General features: G+C 40.0%; 1 protein-coding gene across 3 annotated transcripts; it reads right to left on the bottom strand.

Moving 5' to 3' along the window:
• Positions 1–1230: 1230 nt before the first annotated feature.
• On the bottom strand, positions 1231–20357 carry ampd3b (adenosine monophosphate deaminase 3b). Of its 3 annotated transcripts, none has more exons than XM_083917508.1 (16): positions 20222–20357; positions 17330–17393; positions 12986–13208; positions 12687–12861; positions 11475–11640; positions 9379–9598; positions 9105–9234; positions 8669–8863; positions 8133–8264; positions 7453–7616; positions 5602–5728; positions 5312–5475; positions 4880–5000; positions 3959–4132; positions 3503–3613; positions 1231–2010 (listed from the first exon to the last, which is right to left on the bottom strand). In XM_083917508.1, exons 2-16 carry the CDS (start codon positions 17385–17387, stop codon positions 1834–1836), a joined length of 2337 nt encoding a protein of 778 aa, XP_083773634.1. In that variant the 5' UTR covers positions 17388–17393; positions 20222–20357; the 3' UTR covers positions 1231–1833. The 3 variants fall into 3 exon arrangements, with proteins under 3 accessions (XP_083773634.1, XP_083773635.1, XP_083773636.1); XM_083917509.1 differs by having other exon boundaries at positions 20218–20233; XM_083917510.1 differs by lacking the exons at positions 17330–17393; positions 20222–20357 and adding an exon at positions 15687–17286.
• Positions 20358–22767: the final 2410 nt, after the last annotated feature.

Here is a 22767-nt window from a genome sequence, read left to right as displayed (position 1 = left end):
ACATCTTTAAAACAAAATATGAATTCAGACAGAAGTTTTGATGTAAAAGCAATACTTTGTGGGTGTATTATTTTAAAAATAAAAATGGCTTTTAATGAAGATTCTACATATTCAACCTTTAATAGTTTATACACGAAAAAAACTGTCTCGCTGGCTTATTTGATGTGTGCAAGTGGGGATTATTGTACACCAGAATTTCACTTTAAGTTATATGGGCGCTATTGGGGGGACTTTTTTTAATGTAAAATAACCAGATCATGCATTTGCAATAAAAATCGGTGTTTTACGCGTGACCAAGTTAGTTTAATGCTCTTTTACACGAAAAAGGGCAAATCGATGTGACTATATTGCGTCATTTAAAGAGTAAAATGTTGATAAAGCTGAACTACGGTGGCCCGGAAGTTTGCTGTCATGTTTTCTTACTTCAGGGCCACCGTACTTACCGGCTTTTCTGTCAACACCGGGTAAAAAAAATAAGACACCGAGTGAATGTCGAACAACCAATTTTAAACTTCCACCCGGTGTTAAACCGTGTTTTTAAAAGAAAAAAATATGAATATAGCTAGCAGTTGAGGCTGTTTTCATGAAGTTTAACGTCACAACCACCTGTAACGGTTAGCGGCCCTTTCGTCAGTTGGTGGCACCCGTGAGTTCGCTTAACTTAAGTTACCATAACAACCACCACATTCAACTTCTTTTTCCACACCTTGACGGATCCCTGATAATTCAGCTCCCCTGTGAGTTGGTACTTTCTTTCTTTGTTGAAGTTTATGAACATTTAATAAGTAAAAATAGGTGAGTTTAAATTATGACCTAACGTTAAGCTATAGTAGTGCCAGGGCTAGCTGCTAACAGAGCTGAAGCACCTGTGGAGAATGGACGCCATCATGGAGGGATGGTGTCTAACGTTAACCAGCCCATGTTAAATTGGTAAGTATACACCTTTTCAAAGTTGTTGAATGTTTGAAACTTTTAAAAAGATCTTTAGCTAACTGGATACAACAATAGTTTAATGCTTTCTAGATTCGCTAATATCTCTTAAAAGTAATGTTAGCTGCACGGCTACGAGCCTGAAGCTACAGTTAGCAAACATTTGTCACCACTGCTTCATGTATACTGGATACACACTTAATGTAAATTATTTCCTTTTATTTTATTTTCACTTAAGTGTAAAACTGCAAAAAAATTACACAAGTAAAAAAAAAAAGCAATGCAACAACTGTATAGACTGTTCTGCAGCCTTTATTTACATAAGAAAAACTGTGAGAAATGACAAACATAGAAAAGTAAAAATGATTATCATCTGGTAGATATTATCTTTTCACATCTGTGAGTACAAATACAAAAATTCTCACAGGACTAGTTTAAATGCTCGCTTACATTTGCACCCATCTTTGAATATTTGCTTCGCCTCTCATTCACTTACTGCAAAACCATTCAATTGTCTGTAGCCTTCAATTCTCTTTTACTTTTGCAACAAGCATGAATGAAAGCAGCAGAATACATTCACCAAACATCGCCGACTTTACAATTACAAGAACTCTTTTTTAGTAGAAATCAATTTGCATTCGGCGTCTGAATGAATCTGCCAATTCTGAATCAGGTTTGGTGGCTTATGCTCTTTCATAAATCCAAATCCACAGTGATCGAATAAGATCATAAATCAAGCATCGAAAAGTCTGCACCAAGGTGAACGTAAAATAGCAAGAACCCCTTTTATCAAATAAGGTCAGAAAGTTTGTAAGAATAGAACAAATAAAAAAAGTGCCATGTAACCTATGCCTCTTTTTTCTTGAGGTTACATTCAGGCACAGTCTGTCCCGGCGTGGTACATCACTCGGGTATGGTGGTGCCAGCGTCCGTCTTCACTGCGTCCACTAGAAAACTAAGCTCATTGCACAGTGTCTCATGACGGTAGGCGATGCGGATTTGTGCCACATTTGTCCGCTGAATGTCGTTTCCCTCTGGGCCATCCTGTAGGTAGTTTGAACCGATGAAGTGTTTCTTCTCCTATAGGATGAAAAAGTACAAATATATGATATATACAGATATATCCGGACATCTTTTTAGTATGTTGCAGGGTTCTTTTGTCCAGAGCAGGTGACGTCAACATGGGACATGATTGAACAGTTGTGTGGTTGAATTGTTGACCTTTTCTACTTGGTCAGCTTACACTGTGACTCAATCAGGTCCCACTGTACTAGGACACAGTAGCAAAATGAGCTCTGGCAGGTTTACTTTTGGACAGTTAAACGGTTGGTTTTATTGTAGCGATTTAGCAGTTGAACGTGGAGACAGGATTGTATGGACCTTTTTGATAACTGAGATTGTACAAAAGAGGAAGTGCCTCTCATTATAATGCAGATGGGGCTGTACACGGTGTATTCACCAGTAATTTCAGGGTAAGCTTTTGTCTTTTTGTTTTGTTTGATAGATTGTTCGGCTGAGATCATCACAGACATATCGGTATCTATTGGTATCAGTGTATGTGTTTTCCAATATGCGCTGATATAAAAACCTTTTTTACAAAACGCATAATGCAGAAAACAATAAATGGTGTCCTATAGCTATTTATTTGATTTATCTATTTATTCTAAAGGTGTTGCTTTATTTAAGTATCAATTGACTGATACTTAACATACAGGTCTGTTAAGCTATTTATTTTTTTATTTTCTCAGCATTTATTTCTAGTGTTGGTTGACATTGCAATACATTGTATGTATAATGTTTAATATTTTTCAGTGAACTTGTCTGTTGAGGAAACCAGTCTGCAGAGTTTTATCAGTGCACAAATCCACACAGAAAAGGTCTATTCAGCTCAGAAATTCACTATTCCAGCTGCCATATCGGTAATCGGTCTTAAAATATCCCGTATCAGTCGTGCCCTAAAACTAACATCGGCCAGTTAATTGATAATGACATGAGAAGAAACTATTAATGCCAAAAACATTAGAGAAACAGTGTCATCATTACATAGTTTGTCCACCAGAGAGCACTGAGAAGTTAATGACTCCACTGTGAAATGTCCCTCAGCCGTCAGTATTGTTTATATTTCAGATATTTGTTGTGAGTGGCGAGGGTGGGAAATTAGAACCAGCCACCAGCCAAATGCTGGTGAAATATAAAAGGTGGATTTCAGTCACAAAATGGGGATTTACTATTGAGTGGCTGGTGAATATGAACACTTGTCTGTTTCCCTACACTGTTAGTCGCATCACTCACTCACTCACTCACTCACTCACTCACTCACTCACTCACTCACTCACTCACTCACTCACTCAAACACTCACTCAAACACTCACTCAGGGTATATAGTTCTCAAGATCGGCTTTGTTAAACTGCAAGAAAAGACAAATTCTTCAACTGATATGAGCTTTAGGTCATCGGTCAAACCCCCAGTTTAAATCTTATGTTGACAAGACTGCAAAGTTTGAGTCTAACCCTTTTCTTCCAACCCAGTTATCCTGGTTATCCCAGTTAGTTAAAAGAAGTTTGACGTTACCTGATGTGAGAGTCCGCTCTGCAACACGCTGTTTCTAGCTATCTCACACAAATCACAGGTGCTCAGCTTCCACAGCTGGGCTGCAATGGCATACTCCTCCATCAAGGCCTCCTGAAAGGGTTACAAGGAACATTTGTGATCAATTAATTATTTTAGCTAATTTTAGGGAAAATGTAAATTTCATAGACAGAAAATGTATAAATAGATAAATCAAAAGAATAAAGGTCAGATTAATTAATGAAAAATAATGGTTAGTTGCAGCCCTACTTACTGTTATTCATTCATGTTTCATTAAGTGAGGTCCTGTTACAGTACTCCTGCACCACATATTGTACATAACAGTCAAACTGATACTTGTTCAGTTGCCCTGGTCTCTCCGTACCAGTGTCAACTTGAGAAAATGTTTCTGTCTGCTGTAATTGGTGATTAAAAGGGTTCTGATTGAGTGGTTCTGACCTTGGTGTAGTGGAACTGCATGGGGTCGTCGGTGGACAGCGACACACACAGGCCTTTCTGTAGGAACTCTCGTAGAGGGTTCTTGGAGTACTGCAGGAACAGGCTGTTGTTGCTCAGTGGCGACATGGCGATCGGGACCTTAGCCAGGTAGTACAGGTACTGCAACACTGGACTCTGGGGTGGAGGAGGGGGTGGGGAAAACAAAGCAATGTCAGTAACCCTATGTTTCACTTTGGTGGTGTTAATGGAGAAAATTCACCGTCACAGGTTAAAGGAATAATGTGCACATTTTCAATGAAAAATAATGAAATGTGCATCTCTTTGTTGTAAAGTGCTTTGTGCTTGGAGCCAAAGGGAATCAGTCAGTTTATCAGATGGTTTGGATGACGACGTTTGCTTATACCGTGGATCTCTGAGGTCAAATGGTGTTTGACGGATCCGAAAAACACAAAAAATCAAACTCTGAAAACTTAAATACGGACAGAATTTTCAGAGTCGGTGTGTAAACATGATTGACACAACGTGAGGTCATATTTCGGATTAAAACTACGGACTTGGTGTGCAAAAGCCTTCAGTCACCATGTCTGAGTGCAGAAAACAGTGCCACCTACAGAAAAATTGATCTATTTAAGCATATTTATAATTAAAAGTGAGCTCAGAATTTGTGAACATTGCCTTTCTCATAAAAACCTCAAAAGGTGTTTCAAGATGAGATTTTCCTCCTGTGAAGTTATAATTTATTATTCATTATTTTCAGACCGAAGTCTCTTTGAGATGCCAAAGCAATGCTTGCTTCTGGGTTGTGTAGAAATCCACTCATTAGATCACTTAGTGTATCAAATGTCAGCTATAGACACCTTTTAGTTGTTGACATACAAAACACCTTGAATTTCAAACCCTTGTATGAATTGAAGACTGCACCTTCTTGAGGTTGAGTCCATGAGAGATGTTGTCAGCCGTGAGGAAGGCGGAGACCAGGTGGGTGATGGAGCCGGCCTCGCCGCAATGTGGACGAAACTGGAAGGTGTTTAGTCCTCGCTCCCTGGGAAGGGACAGATAATGATCTTAAGAACCAAAAACCTTTCAGCTATACAGTTATTAACATTTCTCTTCTGTAGATTCTGCCTTTATTACAGGTGACACTATGATTTTAACTAAGGCACCAGGGTGAATATCTGTCATGCCTGTGATTTAACCTGCAGCCTGTTTATTTCACCCCACCCAAACACACAAGATACAACATGACTAATGGGACACACGCAATAACAATAACACGCGATAATTGGATTGGTGTTTGATCAGTGTGTTGTCATAACCCTCTGACTGTTGCATGCAGGAACATGCAAGACTTACTTGCGCAGGTTGTTGAGCACCATGATGTTGGCATACATGTAGAAGAGGTAGTAGGTGTAGGGAGGGTTGTCATCCGTGGTCCACTCCTCAGGCTTTGGGCTTTTGTAAGAGAACATGTGGTCGCTGTGTTTGGATTCGTCATCAACACTGTCAAATCCTGTCACCTACGGGACGACAAATATTACACAACCACACGGAACAATCTGTGTGAAATAAACATAAATGTTTGCTACTTCACTCTAGAAGTTTCCAGCTTGTCACAGAATCCACCTTTTCATAAAAGTACTCACATATTTCAAGAAGACATGTGTTGCTTTGTGGTTTTGCGGATTAACTGTAGCTTCAAAGAGGGGGAGGAAAACGTTCTCCAGCATCTTGGCGTAGTGTGGAAATACTTTCTTTGACTTGAAAATGTCACTGCAAGACAAAATGATTAAATCAACTCATTTTACAATACAAACAACACAAAACCTTTTCAGCATTTGTTTGCTTATTCAGAACAGCCTCTTAAGTAATGTGATTGTTTCTAATTTGTTTGATTTGTTTGTGAACTGAGTGAGTTACAAGTTTAGAGCCAAAGGTTTGGCAACACCGACGTTATAATTTATTTACCCACAATTTCTAAATTCTTGGCTCGGCGACAGATATTTTGGTTTAGATTTAAAAATAGTAATCCTAAATAAACAACCTGAATTTCATCACTTATTATTTAAAGAAGGAAACAATATAACAAATAGAAGATGAGTAACCATGCCCTGAGGATGTGCGACAGGCTTTGAAGCCAATTTGACATAGTTGCTAAATGGTTGTATTTACAACTTCCTTCCTGCGACGCCATGGGGCCCACAGGGGGAAATAAACGTCTGTAATTCAGTGGATACAGTTTTTTTTTTTTTGAGCGTCAAAATCCCTGCAAATGACTCATTTCACTCATTTTTGATTTATTCAACAGAACATGCTTAAAGTCTAGAAGAGCCGTATGATTAAGATAGACATCGTTTATATCCTTTAGAAAGAGGTAAAATGATAATTACGTTGTTTTTTAAAAACTCAGATCTGTTCAAACGACGGGGAACACGGCACTGCAGCGTTGTAGAAGTCGAGTCTTGGAGCGGCTCGGACCCTGGAACGAGCTACTTAGGGTCAAAGACGGTTCAGAGGCAAGATTGTACAGCTCAGTCATTTCCTGTAACTGTGTCACGTGTGTGCATAATTTATTTATTTGTTGTTTTGCTATCATGACTGTACATATGTACACAGCTCTCAGCCATATTTAACATTACAAAACGTATTTATCTGAGGTGTTCGCAAACATTAGTTGTTGTTAGCTTAGTGTCTGGCAACAGAGTCTAAGACAGAAACAGGTCTCAAAAAAAGTAAATTTTCTACTGCTTTGTTCGTCTGAAAATGCCATTTTTAGTGTCAAAATGTTCTGGAAATACGTGGCTTGTAACGAGGGAAAGGTCATAATCTGTGTTCACGTTCACTTCTCCCACTGAAGACCTGCCGCGAGTCGCCTAACACACGTGACACAGTTACAGGAAATGACTGAGCTGCACAATCCTGCCTCTGAACCGTCTTTGACCCTAAGTAGCTTGTTCCAGGGTCCAAGCCGCTCCAAGCCTCGTATTTCCACAACGCTGCAGCGCCGTGTTCCCCGTTGTTTGAACAGATCTGAGTTTTTAAGAAACAACGTAATTATCATTTTACCTCTTTCTTAACGATATAAAAGATGACGAAAGAGGTGATCGCAATTGTTCACATGTTTGGCCGTTGTTGCCTGATTTGTTTCAACGTAGCGTTTGGACCCGAAAATCGTATTTTGAAAGGGTGTTACGTCGGACATAACAGCCAGATGGACCCAACAGTGCGGAAGTAGTGCGGCACATCTGGGCATTTTTAGACGTGGCACTTGAGCTTGTTTGGCTTTAAGCACCACTGAGCAGCTTCCATAATGACCAGGGCTCTCCCTCGAACACTTTTTACAGTTCTCTTTATACAGTACATCCATGTGTGTAACCCTAAATGGCTTACTGTCACATTTAAATGGACCCAGGCCCTTTTGCATTAACAGAACCGTGTTTGTTTATTGTGAGGAATGGGCCTGCTGTGCTGACTCATAGTTTTCAGTGAGCACTTACTAGATCCTGGGAATTTGAATCATCCATCTCATGTTGGGTGAGTGGACCTTATGCTGAATGAACCAGGTTGCTAGGCTCTCCCACTCGCTGGCAGAGCGTCCGTAAATGGACAGACGGGGCTCAGCGTGCTGGTACTTACTCTCCTCAAGGTCTTTGGCCACTTCCTGAAACAGACACCGAACCACAGGATGTTTCTTAACAAAGCAGAAGTGAACATCTGTAATTTCTCACTGGACAGATAACAGATCATTATTTCACATCTGTGCTATTTCAAAATACCAACATACATTATGCTCCAAATAAACCTTTAAAGATATGAAAGAAACTTCATGGATTAAGTGACGTTTCAGTCGTCCACCACCAGTGGGTGCAAGGCATCTACAACCTATCCCGAAACAGTTATGACAGATGCTTCAAGTCTTGCAATGCAAAATATATTGAACGAGCCTACACACTGTTGCTGTGTAGAGATCGTTTATTGCATTCAATATCATTATGCACCCATGCACTTTTGATTTTTTTAACATCTTGATGAATTTGTTTGTTTTTTTTGTGCTCTGATCCTGAAGAAAAAAAATCCCAGCTTCATCCAACTTATGCAGAAATCTAATCAGACCAGATCAATAAAAACACTGCTTGGGCCTTTAAAAGTTATATTTGTACTTAAACTCATACTATACCTTGATGAGACGTGCAAAGTATTCTCCTTTGATGAAGTTGTCTGTTTTCAAGTAAATCTCTCGCAGTTCGCTGGCTCCCACGGGGTTGTATTTGGAGTTGAACTTGTCAAAGCGATGAAATGTTTGTCTTCCCTGGAAGAGTAATTCGTGAGAGAGGGTGAATCTAACCAACTGGTGGTCATGTTCTCATTCCAACGAAGTGACTATATTGATTATCGTCAGAATTACACATTAAGAGGACCTTGCATGGAACATAAAAATGATTGCAAAACACCATATGAAATGCATGAACACCCATAATTGCATCCTTGTGTCAGTATGCACAGGTTAGTGACATGTGCTGTAGTTATTTGAAAAGGACAACTTCATTCTTGGCAGGCACGTGGAATTATGTGATTTCCTGATCTATTTGCCTGAAGGACATTATATTTTTAGATACAGTAAATCAAGGCAAACCTGATGTATGACAATATTGCAGAAATGTTACAGAAATTGTCTGTTTTTAAGACCTTTGACAGTTATGAATTTGTTCTTACAGCGTGCACGTCCAGAGAGTCCACGGTGAGGTCGTAGGGGTCCATTTTAAGGGTTTTGAAGACTTCCTTGAGCGTGATCTTCTGACCGCCCCTCTCCAAGACCACGCGATCAGCCTCTGTCTGGTATGATGTCTTTATAAATTTCAGCAGATGCTTCTGGTTCATGCAAGCAGCAGCATGTATATGTGTATCCACCTGTGTTTGACACAAAGCAGACGTTGACGATGTGCATGGCTTCATTGGACTTTGAAATAAGAAGTGGTTTATTTAGACTGGAGAAATAACTTCTGCTGTAGTCAGACAGCCCTTCAGAGTAAAAGCTCAGGCCTGTGCTATGTCGTCTGCATGAATTGTATGGCATCACCTTTAATACAGAGTTTCCACTTAAGTTATTACTTGTTGACATACTCAACAAAATGGAAAAGTACCAACCAACCTTTCTGACGTTGTAGAAGTCTCTGTGTGGAACACATTTCAGCTCTTTCAGCTCTGCCATTTCATTCATCATTTCATGGAGGTAGAATTTAGAGGACAAGAAGTTCAACCGTCTGTGACAGTAGGTTTTCCTGTGATACATGTAGGAAAATGACACATTTGTCACTTTTAGAAAATACTTTTCTGTGCCATTCTGCTGACGTATCCTCTGCTCCAAGCATACTGCCCCCACTGTTCAGGAAGAGAAAACTAGTCACACTATTTAGTGTACTCACGTTGGGCCGTCACATATCATTGCGAGGACGTGGCTCAGGTCTATAGCAAAGGTCTCCAGGTCGGGGTAAGGGAGACTGTGAGGCTGCTGCTGTTTCAGGGCCTCGGCATTGTCGTAAACGTGAACTATGCCATCCTTCATCTGCAGCTCGTAGTTCAGGTTCTCAGGAATACCCTCCGTGGAGTATGGGTCCTCCCCTTCATGAGGGAAAGGCCAGATGTCTACAGACAAGGGGAGTGAATAAAATGTCAAAGGAGGGATTATCGTAATTATTTAAACTACAGACAACGCTTTACAATGCAATCTAACCATGTGGACAAAAGCAGTATCGTCATGAGAAATATTCAAGTGCTCAATTTACATAATCATAATTATAAATTGTGTATCATAATCATTATTTTACCATGATCATTTACATTACATTTCTCTAAAGATAGTAGCACACTTAGAAATGGAACCGACCAGTCATTATTTGTTGCACAAGGACAACTTTGGGATGATTTGTGTTTAGATAACATCATGTGAAACATGTTCTGTAAACAGCCCAAGGAAAACATTAATGCTAAAAAGTTACTGTTCTGTGAATATTCCAGTCAGCTTTGGGATGTTACGGGAAACTAGTTTTGCCACGTTTTACTCCTCAAGCAGCGTTTAAGTCTGTCTTATCTTATCTCTGTCTTAAGTTTGTCTTACCATGATGTCTTATTCAAGTCTCTGTTGCTCTAGGCTTTCATTTTGTTGCTGAAATGGCTACCCTACCCTATCTGGTTATTTATATACTACCTTTGTTGTGGCTTAACTTTTTATACACCATGGTTAAGAGATAAAGCAAACTCTAAAAGTAATGCACTTTGCTTCTCCTAACCTTGTTGATCTCATAAATTTACTATATTTCCTACGTTTTAAGGCATCACAATCTTTACCCTAATTTAACCAAAATTTCATTCCTTTTCATTTAACCACCCATCTAACTGAAAAACTTAGTCTGATGTAGAAGGTAAGCTGAGAAGTTTCTGGAAGCTTGTCCCTATCTAGTCAGGAATAGTTGGAGCGACCTTGACTGACACTTTTCACACTGACACTAAAGAGGTCTTGGAAATAGGCGTATGGAATAGTTGCGTAGGTTCATCATTACCTTGGAATACACAACTAAACATAAAGAGCAGAGACTGTGCTTGACCCTTGCCATCAAATTAATGTTGCAGTAGTTGTTCGCACACTTTTCTTCCTACAGTTCTGTCATGGACACTCATTACATTGATTTTACTGTGGGAAATAGAAGGTGTTCTGCTGCGTTCCAGGCAACTCCAACATCTTCAACCTCCTACTCAGAAAAAAGTACAATGCAATGCCACTCATAGTTGGAGTTCCTACTTGTAAACTCTTGGTGAATCTATCTACCCCGACTTCATGAGGAAGCAGTTTTCTGACATTGCAGAAAAACAACAGCACAATGAGAGCAAACCCACACAGTAAATGATAAACCATCAACTACAAGGCCATGTAAAGTATGTTTGCCTGTATTTAGTTAGATAATACAATCATAGTAAAACCCGTTCTGCTTGTAAATTGTCAAAATACTGTATGTTGTAAATGTTATTAGGTAACTGGTTATGATAAACAATCTCTGAGTTTTCCTCATCTGTTTCATTTATATAGAGGCTGCACTGAGTTCATTTGTGTGCACTCTTGCCAAAGAAACATCATTTTTTCACGGTCAGCCATGTTTTTTGTTCACTTTTGGCGTCGTGCCCCCGGGACGCTTGGAGGTCGGAAGTTGGAAATCAACTGTTTCCGACAGTTCCAACCTCCAACATAAACTGTAATGGAGCATTTTAGCAGTCTCTGCGATCCTTGAATGTGAGAATGGCATAGTCCTCATTATGTCGACTGATCAAGGCTTCCTCTTTTTTTAATCTCGGGACCCAAACACTCTGTCTTCAGTTAACTCCGGTACTGACTGTCCTCCCATGTTTTTATTCCTTACCAAAATAAGAGTGTAATGCTGGTTGCTTGAGCTGGAGAAACGGCTACACTTTTACAGGTTTAGCATTGAAGTGTATAGCACTTAGTTCATTTTTTATCTAGTTCCCCTACCTGGCATGATCTCATCCTCTTCCCGCCACTTCTCATTTTCGGCGCTGCGGAGGAATCGGGCAGTGGTCCTGGGGAAGTGATGGTAGGCCAACCTGGAGTATTTCTCTCTGATACTTAAAGCCCTAAGGAGGCTTTTGGCTGCCTGCTCGTAATCCTCAACTGTGATCTGTAAAGTTCATGGAAAAGATAGTTTAGTGTTTTTCTTTCTTGAGTTGTAATCATTCATTGAAACTACGGTACATGCACAGCTAAATGCTCTTTCTGGTGCTGCCTTACTGTATGTTGGCTTAAAGGCAACACCTGGCAGCCATATTGGAGGTCCTCACCTCTTGAGCAACACTGACTCTTAACAGTAGATTGCATTTCAACAGTCACAACTCGCAGTCTCAGCAATATTGAATTGACATTTGTTCCTGTCCTTTTCTAGCGTGAAAAGTGTTATTTCATTCTGTCAGTTTGATAATTTTTGATGTAGATATTGGATTAAGATAAACCCTCACAATTTGGGTAAAACATGGCCTTTTTTCTGACATCTGTTTGTTGCGTGTGTATTTGTTCTTTAGGTACAGCCACTGGTGCTCATTTTTAAGGTGGAGCATAGAAATAGAATTGGATAGAACGGACATTGAGTTGTTTGCTGTGGTGATTTAACTAGTACATGACAAATCGTAGCCTGCTAGTTCGTTGTAATGGAACGATACACATAAAAATGGCTGCCACTATGGCCGCTCTGACCGTCCTGACGTTTATTTGAATGGGAATATCCTTTCTATCACTTCAGTTCCTATGAGGTGGATGGAGTCTGCAAATCTGGAGAAAGAATGTTGATATGTGAATTTCACACTCAAACAAATCCTCCCCTCCCTTCGGCTCCTTCAGAGCATTTGCCAGATTTACCGCCCTTTTGGCTCCCACTGCCTTTCTCTTTATTCCGTGGCCTTTCCCATCCTGTGAATGAGCATGAACACAATAATGCTGTGTCACTCTGTCCGAGCCACTTTATTTGTTACCCATTTACAGAACCAGGGCTGTGTTTGAACACTGTTTTTTGTTCAGTGCAAACACAGAACTGACAGCTTGTGGACTGAGGAGGTATTCACTGAAGTATATGAGATTGTAGTCTGCACCTTTTTGAGTGCAGGGAAACTACAGTTACATGTTCATATTTTGTGTAGTTGCGTGTCATAGTGCTGGAGTGTTAATCCTCTTTACCCCTGCACAATAATCCCCACTGATGGTCACTCTCTGGAAGTCTGGAAATTTCTCTATGGGAAAAGGTTCTGGTGTGGTTGGGGAGAAATTTAGGGAATCATTCCGGGCCCAGTCACCGCCGACAGGTAACTGCGAAGATACCGACTGCGAACGCTTCATCATGAAACTCCTCTTCCTAGTTACACAGGAGAGAGGACAAGGATTACTCTCAAACTGAAAGCTCTCATCTGCCAAAGGTCCACTGCAAAAGCTGTGCAGAAAGAGAGGAATATCTCATCAAACATATTTCCATTTCGTACTTCTTAGCAGACTCCTGAGACTGCTGTTCAGCCATTTCCTTCTTCAGCGCCCTCTCCCTGTCCTCATGCAGACCGATGGGACAGTCCTCCGGCACGTTGAACAGTGACAGAGCCTCTTTGGTGTCTTCCTCTTGCAAGGCAGAGGCGTAGACCTTCTCTGCCAGCAGACGCACCTTCTCATCCACGTCACACATTGACATTTTTGGGAAAAGCCGTGGCATATCTGAGGGAATGAAAAATATTTGAGATTTAGTGAATGCTTTTGGTTTGAATCGCGCCCGTAAAGTAAACCCCAGTAAGGGCCCCACAGTGCGAAATGTCCTTGTTCTTTTGAAAGTGATCCCCTACTTTAGACGTCTTTCGCGACATGATTGGCTATTAACTGTTAACTGTCTAACCTCAATATCGCAGGGGCCTGCCTGTTGTGTTACAAAGAAAAACACTGACAGTGAGTGAGTGTCAGGACTTCAAATTCCTAGCCCTTCAAATTAAAAGCCCTCTAGCATTATAGGCCAGCTGCCAGTTCCATAGATTTTCACTTAATTTTGGCAAGACACGGCTCCAAATGTTGTTTTTATTCCTGCGACCAATGGACTAATATAATTGTGGTCGGCTAATGATTTTTTTGGTCGACAAGTGTTGATCGACTATTTCGGGGCAGCCCTAGTGTTGACAACATCTATCTACATTGATATATCATCTCAGACTGTCTTCATCTGTGTCACAGGTTTTCCCTTACTCGCTGGACAGGGAAATAAAGTCAATGAATCATTTAAACACCGTTGATTTCTTCCTATAGAGCTGGCATAGGTTAACATGTTTGTGTTATGGTGCTGGTTTGACAGGTTAGGTTTAGATAGGTATCTCTAAATAAAGCCTATATTTTAATTCACAATGATGATGAGTAGTGGCTCTGTGCAGATGGCTTCAACTCATATATGCCAATAAATTCCATGTAGCAACATGTTTTTAGACATCTCGTAAATATGGTGAAATATGGCAGCACTCAAAGGAGAAATATTATCTTAGAGGTGGCCGTAAACACAAACACCTGCAAGATAAACATGAGACCTATGAAATATGAGTTTGAGTTAGGGCAGGTGGAGGGGGTTAAGGGGTGAACCGGCCATGTTTTGCATGTGTCATAGTAACTCTTACCAGTAAACAAGTTTGAAATGGTGTTCTGCCAACGTGTCAGGCAAGTTACAGTAAACACAGTCAATCACAGCCCCAAGTATCTTAGACTGGCAATGAGACCTCAACACTGAGAGGGGACCAAGTGTCCCCCTTTCTCGGACTACGCAGCACAGCTTTTCATCAGCTGGTGCATCACTGTGTTTCGTTTGCATGATGTGAAACTTTAACTTAAACCAACATTTGAAGTCTATTTATCATGATCATGCAGTTTAAGTGTTATATATGAGTTTGTTATTTATATGCAGTAATGACTGCTATATCGACGGGCATGATATTTAGGACTCTGTTGACAATTTGTATTAAGTTTTAGGGAGTTTTCATGCTTTTCGTCATTGCTCTCTTTTGTTTGGTAATCTTTTAAGTCAACATTTAATTTATGAGTCAGCGTTTTTGCAGAAACTCAAAACCAGATCAGCTAAGGAGCAGCAAACAAACAAAAGTAAACATTCCCAAAGAATCCGCAGCTAAGTATCCTGACAATTCAGCTTTTACTGTAAAAGGAAAAGGAATGTCTGACCCTTTGTGGTTAGAACGGTAGTTATTAACATACCAACATCCTGATTCTCTTGACCTTTTGGTTGGGAACAGTAATGTTTATTTGTATTGAGCTGACTCTCTTACATACCAAAGGCTGGAACTAAGGTCCTATTTTTGAACCTGAGACCTTGTGAATTCATATTTCGACAGCAGAGTTGTTTTTTTAGATCGCTTTGATGCTTTCTTAATCTCCCTGCTGTGAAAAAAAAACTGTTGCTATCCATCATCCCATCAGTGGTGGAGATGTTTGGCTATTCTCATCACCATTTCGTCACTGTTACTATTGCTTTTAAATTTGCAGCCAGTATAGATCTGTGGGCCGGTATCAGTGCCCACGTGGGGACATTTTTATCAACAGGACATGCAGCACCATCGTATCAAATAGCAAACTTCTCTGCTGTGGACTCACCTATCCTAAGTGCTTTACATGCAACTCTATCCGTCTAAAGAACTTTGAGCTATCTTGGCACCTTCACAGGTGATGACATTAATATTTGGCATCACATTGGCACAATTTTTTCGACCTGTTTCTTGGCTAGCACATTTCAGGGGCCGACATTCCTGACGAGCCTCTCAGCATGTGGAACAGCTGAACTGCCTTTAGGGTGACCTTGACCCACATCCCTCCTATTAAAGAAACCTGACCCATACAAAGCAATGTGGACATGTCTGGAGAGTCGTTGTACATGTGTCGTAAAATTTCAACTAATATACTTATGTGGGGGTCTAGAAGAATAAATCTTTATGCAGCCTAAAACATCATGAAATATATAGTATTTACCCGTGTGTGCGTGTGTGTCTGTGTGTGTGTGTGTGTGTGCGCACGTGTGCTAGTGTGCGTGTTTATCTACAGGAAGTAAATTGACCCTGAATGAACCTCTTAACACCTGGTAATTGTCATCACATTGCATCTCAGTGTCACTACACAGCTCAATAATCAGTAGAGGAAACTCTGTCCAGCTCTTACCTTCTGCTGGGAGTTTGGCCATGTTTGGCTCTCTCAGTCTCTGCCTGATGAGTCAAGTGTTTCAGCTTTCATGTGTTTCTGCTTCTGCGTCTTTTGGACTCCCTACGTCTTGGCTTTGGTTCCACCTTTTTTATATGCCACTCCTTGTCGTGTCTTAGGGAACACTTAAAATCTCTTGACACTGTCAAGACGGTCCTCAGGTCTGCTGTATGTAGCTTTCTCGGATCTACGATGCTTCTCTTCTGGGTTTTCACTGCGACTGCCTCAGTCAGGCTTTGCTCTTCTGTTTATGTGGTCTGGTGCCTGTGTGTATAATGCAGCTGCTATTCATCGCTGTCTTGAGTGTCCCTCTCTGTCTCTATTTTAGGGTGTTCAGAGCGTCATGGAAACGGGCTGCTAATCCAAGTTGGTATGTCACAACTGGCTGCTAACATGTGAACGGCAGCCTGTGAGATGAGGCAATGAGGGGCGAATGAAATGCTATGGCTCAAAGATAATAATATAGTCCTGGGAAGATACATTTGAAAAACACTTTTTCCCTAAAGACAAAGTTAAGTATAGCTTCATCCACGGACTATGCATTTACAGAGCAGAAAGGCCATTTATGGGATGTAAACGGTTTTATTGAGGCACTTTAAAGAATCCATTATTTAGCAAAAGCAAACAATCCCAGCAATTCTTCACGGTTGAGTTAGCACGACCGACAGGGTTCATGCAGACACAGTCAGTGTGTTGGCTGCAGAAAGTCATGTTAACTGTTTTTTTAATGAGACACTTGATTCCCATAATCTGGTATATATACTAATTAAGAGAAACTGGAAAGTTAATATCATGTAAATGTATAATTGTGTTTCTAATGTGGTTAATTTAGGTTTGGATGGGCATGGCAAAGACTCTGTACCTCATTGTTGTTGTTAACTTCACTTTAATCTGCCTGCAGCAAGCAGGAGACTGGTCTTGGGTCTTGTGGATGTATCGCATTTATTCACATTAGTCTTGTTTAACACGTTTTAGTTTAAAAAATCATGTTAAAAATACATTCCCAAAATAAAAAGTCTGGGCTTGTAATACGCTGGGGAAACACTGCTATTTGTTTATTTGTATCACATGAAAGAAATATTCTAAGTATATGTGACGGTGTGGTACATAGATGTATGAAGAGAACTAGGTACAGCATTATGGCGGGGCTGTTTAGTCCTATGAGAGTTGTTCAGTGGTGCATGAATTCAAATAAGTTCACTTTACATGTCTAGAAATACCCAGAAGACTGGCTCTACCTCGGCACTGTTGGTCCCATAGAGTAGGTGCACGGTGCACTAGAGTCTTCCGCTGGATGAGCTGGCTACTTCCTGTTCAGCGCTCTGGCTAACTTAAATGGGTATAAAAGGATTTAATCACACTGCTCTTCTAGACACAAATTGATATCAGACCGAAAGGAAAGGAGTTGTTACTCTCAAAAAAATGTATCAACTGATTCGCAGATATCTCTTTCACCATGTATGTCAATTGGAAAAAGTTATTTGGCAACGAATTGGCTTCAAAGCCCAGTGCTCTTCCTGGTTGCCTAGTGTGGTAAAAATGTGTAATGTGCACACAAAAGATATACTGTAGCCTAATGTAAACATAGGAGATCCCTAACTCACCTTTCCCTAAGCAGGGTGAAGACTGCTGCTTGGAAAGTGGCGTTTCTCTTTTCTTCATTTTGATCTGTATTGAGAGAAACAAAACTTTATTTGACACGGGACTAATCCACAGTTTATGGTAGTAGTTCAGAAGATAGATTTGCCAGTGTGTTTTGCCACAGAGGCAAAACCTTTTCTGCACATTAGTCTTAGTAACGCTGCAAATTTTGCTTGACTATTCCCTCCATTGTCTTCACAATAATGTAATGTCAATGGTAAAGTTAATGGTTACTATCAGGAAATGTCTAAACTTGTGCATATAATTAAAGAGCTGGGTATCAAACACTGACTAACCAGGGGCTGATGTTAGTTGTCTGATCTACTTTGAGGTGTCCGAGACTTGTGAGAGTAACAGAAATAGAAAAATGAGAAACCCAGTGTGGCAGTTGGTTGAGCAAGTTTCACATAAGATGCTCTGTTGGTTTTGGTATTTCCTGTTTTGTCTTTCTGTCAGAGAGCTAACATACACACAGCCCAACATTGCAACATGGTGCCACAACACACTGTCACACTTTTGCATGTCTGGAGGCTCTGCATTGAAAAGGTTTATTTAGATATTTCAATTTCCCTAAAATGTAAAACTTGCTACAGTGGCAGCTGCGGTACTGTGAAGGCGGTATGAGCAGCTGTCATTTCTAACCACAGGATGTCACAGGCATGAAATGTAAACAAAAAGATTGCAACACAACTTTGACCAGTGTCTGTGGTGACTTCTTCACCCAGCGAGGCGACTGGAAATTTCTTTAAAAAAACTTGTTGAGGCTTGTTGCAATTCTCAGGAACTACCTTTCAGCAAGTTCAGTCCTGAATATGGAAGAAGCGCACTGTGCTTGCTGCTGTGTGGCATCTTGGATATACACAACATAAAACATGCCATTTACATGGAACCCTTAATCACATCACAGTCAGCTTTATTGTAAAATGTTGTATGTGCCAGACATACAGATGAATGTCATGTGTACCATCAAGAACAGTGTGTAAGTTGTAATCATTGTTTTTTTTAATAGCACTGTAGAAATAACTGTAGGTGCATACTGATACGTAGTATTTCCTGATCAATGAGGAATGAGAAAGAAAAGGAAACTGAAGGTGAAGACAGCCCAGACTATGATCTGCAGTGGTGTTGCAGAGATGTCCTGGCCTGCAAATCGTATTATACAGCCTCCAAAATAGCAAGTCCTATCGCAATTGAAATGACACTCGACAAAAATTACTCATTAAAAGTAGTGCATTTTCCAAATTGCTCAGCCCTAATTTTTTTCTGTTTACCATCGTATTGTCTCCAAGTTGAGAAGTTCAGCTGAATGTAAAGTTGTTGCGCTGAGATAAGTGACATTGCTCTTTCCAGATGCTTCCTTGTTTTTTTGTTGGCACGCCAAGGAGGAAAGAGTGGTCACAAAGATAATGGAGAGGCTACTGGAGCAAGTTTTTTGGTTAATTATTACCATACAAAAAACTATTATTTCCTAGGTAACCTAAACTTTAATAGAAAGGTATTTAATTCTGCATTCCTAATGGATTTTTAGTTAAATATGAATCGGCCTAAATTGTTGGTCTGTGGGCCCTACATTTTTCTTTCCTCTGAGTCACATCAGACATTTGACATCATCAGGTCAGATATTTAGTTTGTCCAACACTTCGCTTTATGTCCTATGTCCCTATCCTCTCTATCTCCATCATCAGTCTGATTGTGGAAACAGCAGGTTGACAGCATAACTGGACTTGGTTCATCCAGAGAACTGAATTGAAGTGTCAAGTTTCAGCCTCTGTTTTTGGACTGTGCTTTGTAGCTTATCAGGTAGACCTTTATTCTCCGTACAAACTTTTCACTGTCGCCTTTTGTTTTTAAAGTATTTCCTTAAACAAACACAAGTGCATTAGACTCAAATAGCAGTTCCTCTTTCAGTGTCTTACTCTCACTATGCAACAGTGAAGAGTACAACATTTATGATTATGCTAATAATCTAAGGGAATCTGCCCAGTTAACGCAGTTCAGGAGAGTCTCCAACTTTTTGGTATAGGTGCTAGAGTTTCTTTTCCTGTGCTGAACTGCACTGTTCAGACATGCAAGGATTGCCATCACAAGACAGTTCTGTTTGTATAAGAGCACTGCAGGACACAACAAAAATGGTTCCTCCTGACACAGCACCCACACCGTAGGTAGATGTGGAGAAGGTTCATGTAAAGGCAAAAAAACAAACAACTAAACTCAGGAAACACAGTTTAGGGGGGGGACCCACATCCACTGTAACCTGAGTGTTACTCTTTGTAATTCTGTTCTGTTTTTGGAAACACAAATATGTGCAACCACACAAAGAAAACATGTTTTTCCCACAACAAGAGGTTCGAAACAAGCAGCCATTAGTAGAAACTTTAGTCTGGAGTAGTGAAAAATGATGGTATGGTACGGTTCTCAAGTACTTATTTTGCCAAGCTAAACTGTTTCTCAGACTGTGACCTAATTGCTTTAGTTTTCTAAACTTAACGGTTGTTGTAATTGCTTAAGCACAAGGGTTATCCAACAGTAACTCGCTTGCCCATCACATTCATACCTGTGGGAAACACTAATGAATCTGACCTGGCTTGTCTTTGGACTGTGTGGGAACAAAAGTGTGATAATATACCTGCTACAACAAAAGTAGAATATGCCGTACAAACTCCACAGAGAAAGCACTATAGTAAGGCAAATCCACCACTTTTCAGTGAATGCCTCTAAGGCAAAGTGCAGCAAAGGTATTCCAGTCACCAGATACCAGCATGCAAAGCAGGGCAACAATGCAAGAGTGATGGAAATGATAAGATGCGACTATGAATAGAATAGAGCCAAAGAAGAGCGAAGTGTTACTTACTCACCGTTTGCAGGGTTGTGCACAACGTTAACACCTTTTGGGACAGTAGAGATCCTTATTAGGCTTCACAGGGCAGAAGATCATGTGAGAGCAGCCTCTTCTAGCATTCAGACACACAGCTGGTTCACTCCTTCACTGCAAGTCTGAACAAGTGGTTTAAAAAACAGAAGAAAAAAAAGGTTCCAGCGCTCAAAATGAGTTTCAGGAAGTGATCTGTATCAATGTTGCCCACTGCAGTAGAGGAAGTGCTGGAGGAAGCTTGTGTTCGCAGCAGTACCTCTGCCAATATTTTCTAGAGCATGAAAGCTATTTATAGACCACACCCATCATTGTTTATTCAGGATGTACAGTATGTGCAATGCATTGTGAAGGCAAAACCTTACCTAACAAATATGTGCATAAAGTACCCGTGTTGGATACTATTTACAGATAAAAAGTATGTTTTATCTCAATCTAAGGCTGAGCTAATGGTCAGGATTTCCCCTTGTTAAAGAGAGAAGTGAGTGTTGACAAATGCAGGAAAGAAAATGAAATTTGCCTTGACCTTTGTGCTCTTGTGACATGGGTCAGGATTTGAGTCACCCTAACTGGGTCGCCTGGGCGAGGCTGTCTGACGCTGAAAGACCCAAAACACTCAACGAGGCCTCGTCACATTACTGATGATAAACAACTTGTGATTAATAGCTTTGTCTACGTACCTTAACGTACCAAAACTATACAGTAGTGTTGAGAAGGTAAATCTCAATTCAGTTACCTTTTTGAATTCTCATCTACTTAGTACCAATGATGGTATACTGGTGCTTCCAGTTTAGAGAGATGCAGGAGGAGAGAGGGGATCAAAATTAAGAGGAAAAAAGGTAATTAGTGTTAGAAAAGCTCTTCACGCAAGGACCAGTTCAGAATCAGAATTAAGTTATGATAAAATTATATTTATTCTTGCAAAAGAGAACATACAGTACACTTCAGGGGACTAGAAGTCTAGATGTCCGGTGACAGAGAAACAGTTGTCATCTTTACATATTTTGAAATTACAGTATTTATCTCCGGAGTTCCCATAACAATTCGCCGTCTCACAGGTTCTCCTCAGCCTGTATTATGTGAAAGGTTCCTTTCCCACAGTTGAACACAAAACAATGTACACAGCCAGAATACACACATGTAAAAAATGATAATCGTCTGCATTTTCTATCATTTGGAAAAGCTTTTCAAAAATGTAATGCCAGTGTAAAGAATGCAAATGAACATGAGTTGTATATCCTTGTCTGTGGACTACCTACAGTATCCTTTACAAGCTGGTTCCAGAGTGCTATAGTAAAGTGTACAGCGCCACCATCTGGACAGAAAAGGATGACCTTCCGTCAGGGAAGTCCCGTCATGGCCCCTGGATGGCTGGACGAGAATTTAAATTATGTATACCCGCGTCGTAACTTTCCCATTTCTTGGAAAAGAATCATAATTTTACAGCTCATATTTTAACAAAGACAAAAACATTTTCTTCAGTAGGGAGACACAAGGTTTCTTGTTGCTTTCTACTGGCTGTCCAATCAAAGCAAAGAAAACTATTACACTTTCATTTTACTCTGAGGCATAATTAGAGTAAGACTTGGTTCTACCGCCATCAAAGTTGTTGTACATTCTGTATGTTTCTGATTTTTATGTAACACTTTTAGTTGTAATTATGAGTATAACCCAGTTGATACTGGCTTTTTAAGGCCAATACTGATGTTTATATTTTAGAGTTTAAAAAATTACTAGCAGCATAGACATCATCTTTTTATATCAATCCTTCCATGGATCCCTTACACATGTTTTTGTGTGACCAAGATACACTCAGCAGGACACTTTGCAGTTCAGTAATCACCCTGTCTCTGGTGGACAAACTATATAATGTAGATAGAGGAAAAATATTTGATGTTTTATCATTTCAGTCTGGTGGTGACCCGCACTGGTATGCTAGCCACGGATAAAACCCCTCAAAAAACATTATCAGAGGAGAATAATTTTGCGTAGAAATATTAATTTGCTTTCACATGATGATTGCTTACCTGTATGCTTGATATGTGGTGAGCAATTAGCAAACAGGTAATAATAGGAATTAAATGTCAACAGTAACAATATATAAACCTTTATAAGCTGTGACATCAAATATGTTTTGGGGCTCCAGACACATTTTATTTGGTGGAAGAGGGGCAAAAATGGCTCTTTTGATAGTAAAAGTTGCAGACCCCTGGGGTAGGCCTACACTACTGTATTTTAGCATCGGTCATCGTGGCGACACTTTGATAGCCTAAGAAAAAGTTTGAGAACTGCTGTTGTAGATTATATGGATGGTGAATTGTTCAGTTAACATTGCATTAGTGTTTGTTATTTAAAAAAGTGGCACTCAAGTTACATTTATGGATGTACAACACAAAGAGAAATATAAGTATCACATAAAACAGCATTTTATTGCATACACAAATATATTCTAATTTGAAGAAATCAAAAAGGCATCGATCAAAACCATGCATGTGTATAATCTACTTATTCCAATAGAGAGGTCTTGATGTT

This window comes from Echiichthys vipera, assembly GCF_963691815.1.
Source record: "Echiichthys vipera genome assembly, chromosome: 7".
Lineage (NCBI taxonomy): Eukaryota > Metazoa > Chordata > Actinopteri > Perciformes > Trachinidae > Echiichthys > Echiichthys vipera.
This window is presented reverse-complemented; position numbering and strand designations above follow the sequence as displayed.

Excerpts from the sequence above, each read along its gene's own strand:
- ampd3b (XM_083917508.1), bottom strand. The coding sequence starts at position 17,387 with ATGAAGAAAAGAGAAACGCCACTTTCCAAGCAGCAGTCTTCACCCTGC. Across the intron at positions 11,641-12,686 it reads GTGGGGATTATTGTGCAGGG|ATCACAGTTGAGGATTACGA; the intron begins GTAAAGAGGATT and ends TGAACTTTACAG. Across the intron at positions 8,265-8,668 it reads ACTCTCTGGACGTGCACGCT|GGAAGACAAACATTTCATCG; the intron begins GTAAGAACAAAT and ends TTACTCTTCCAG.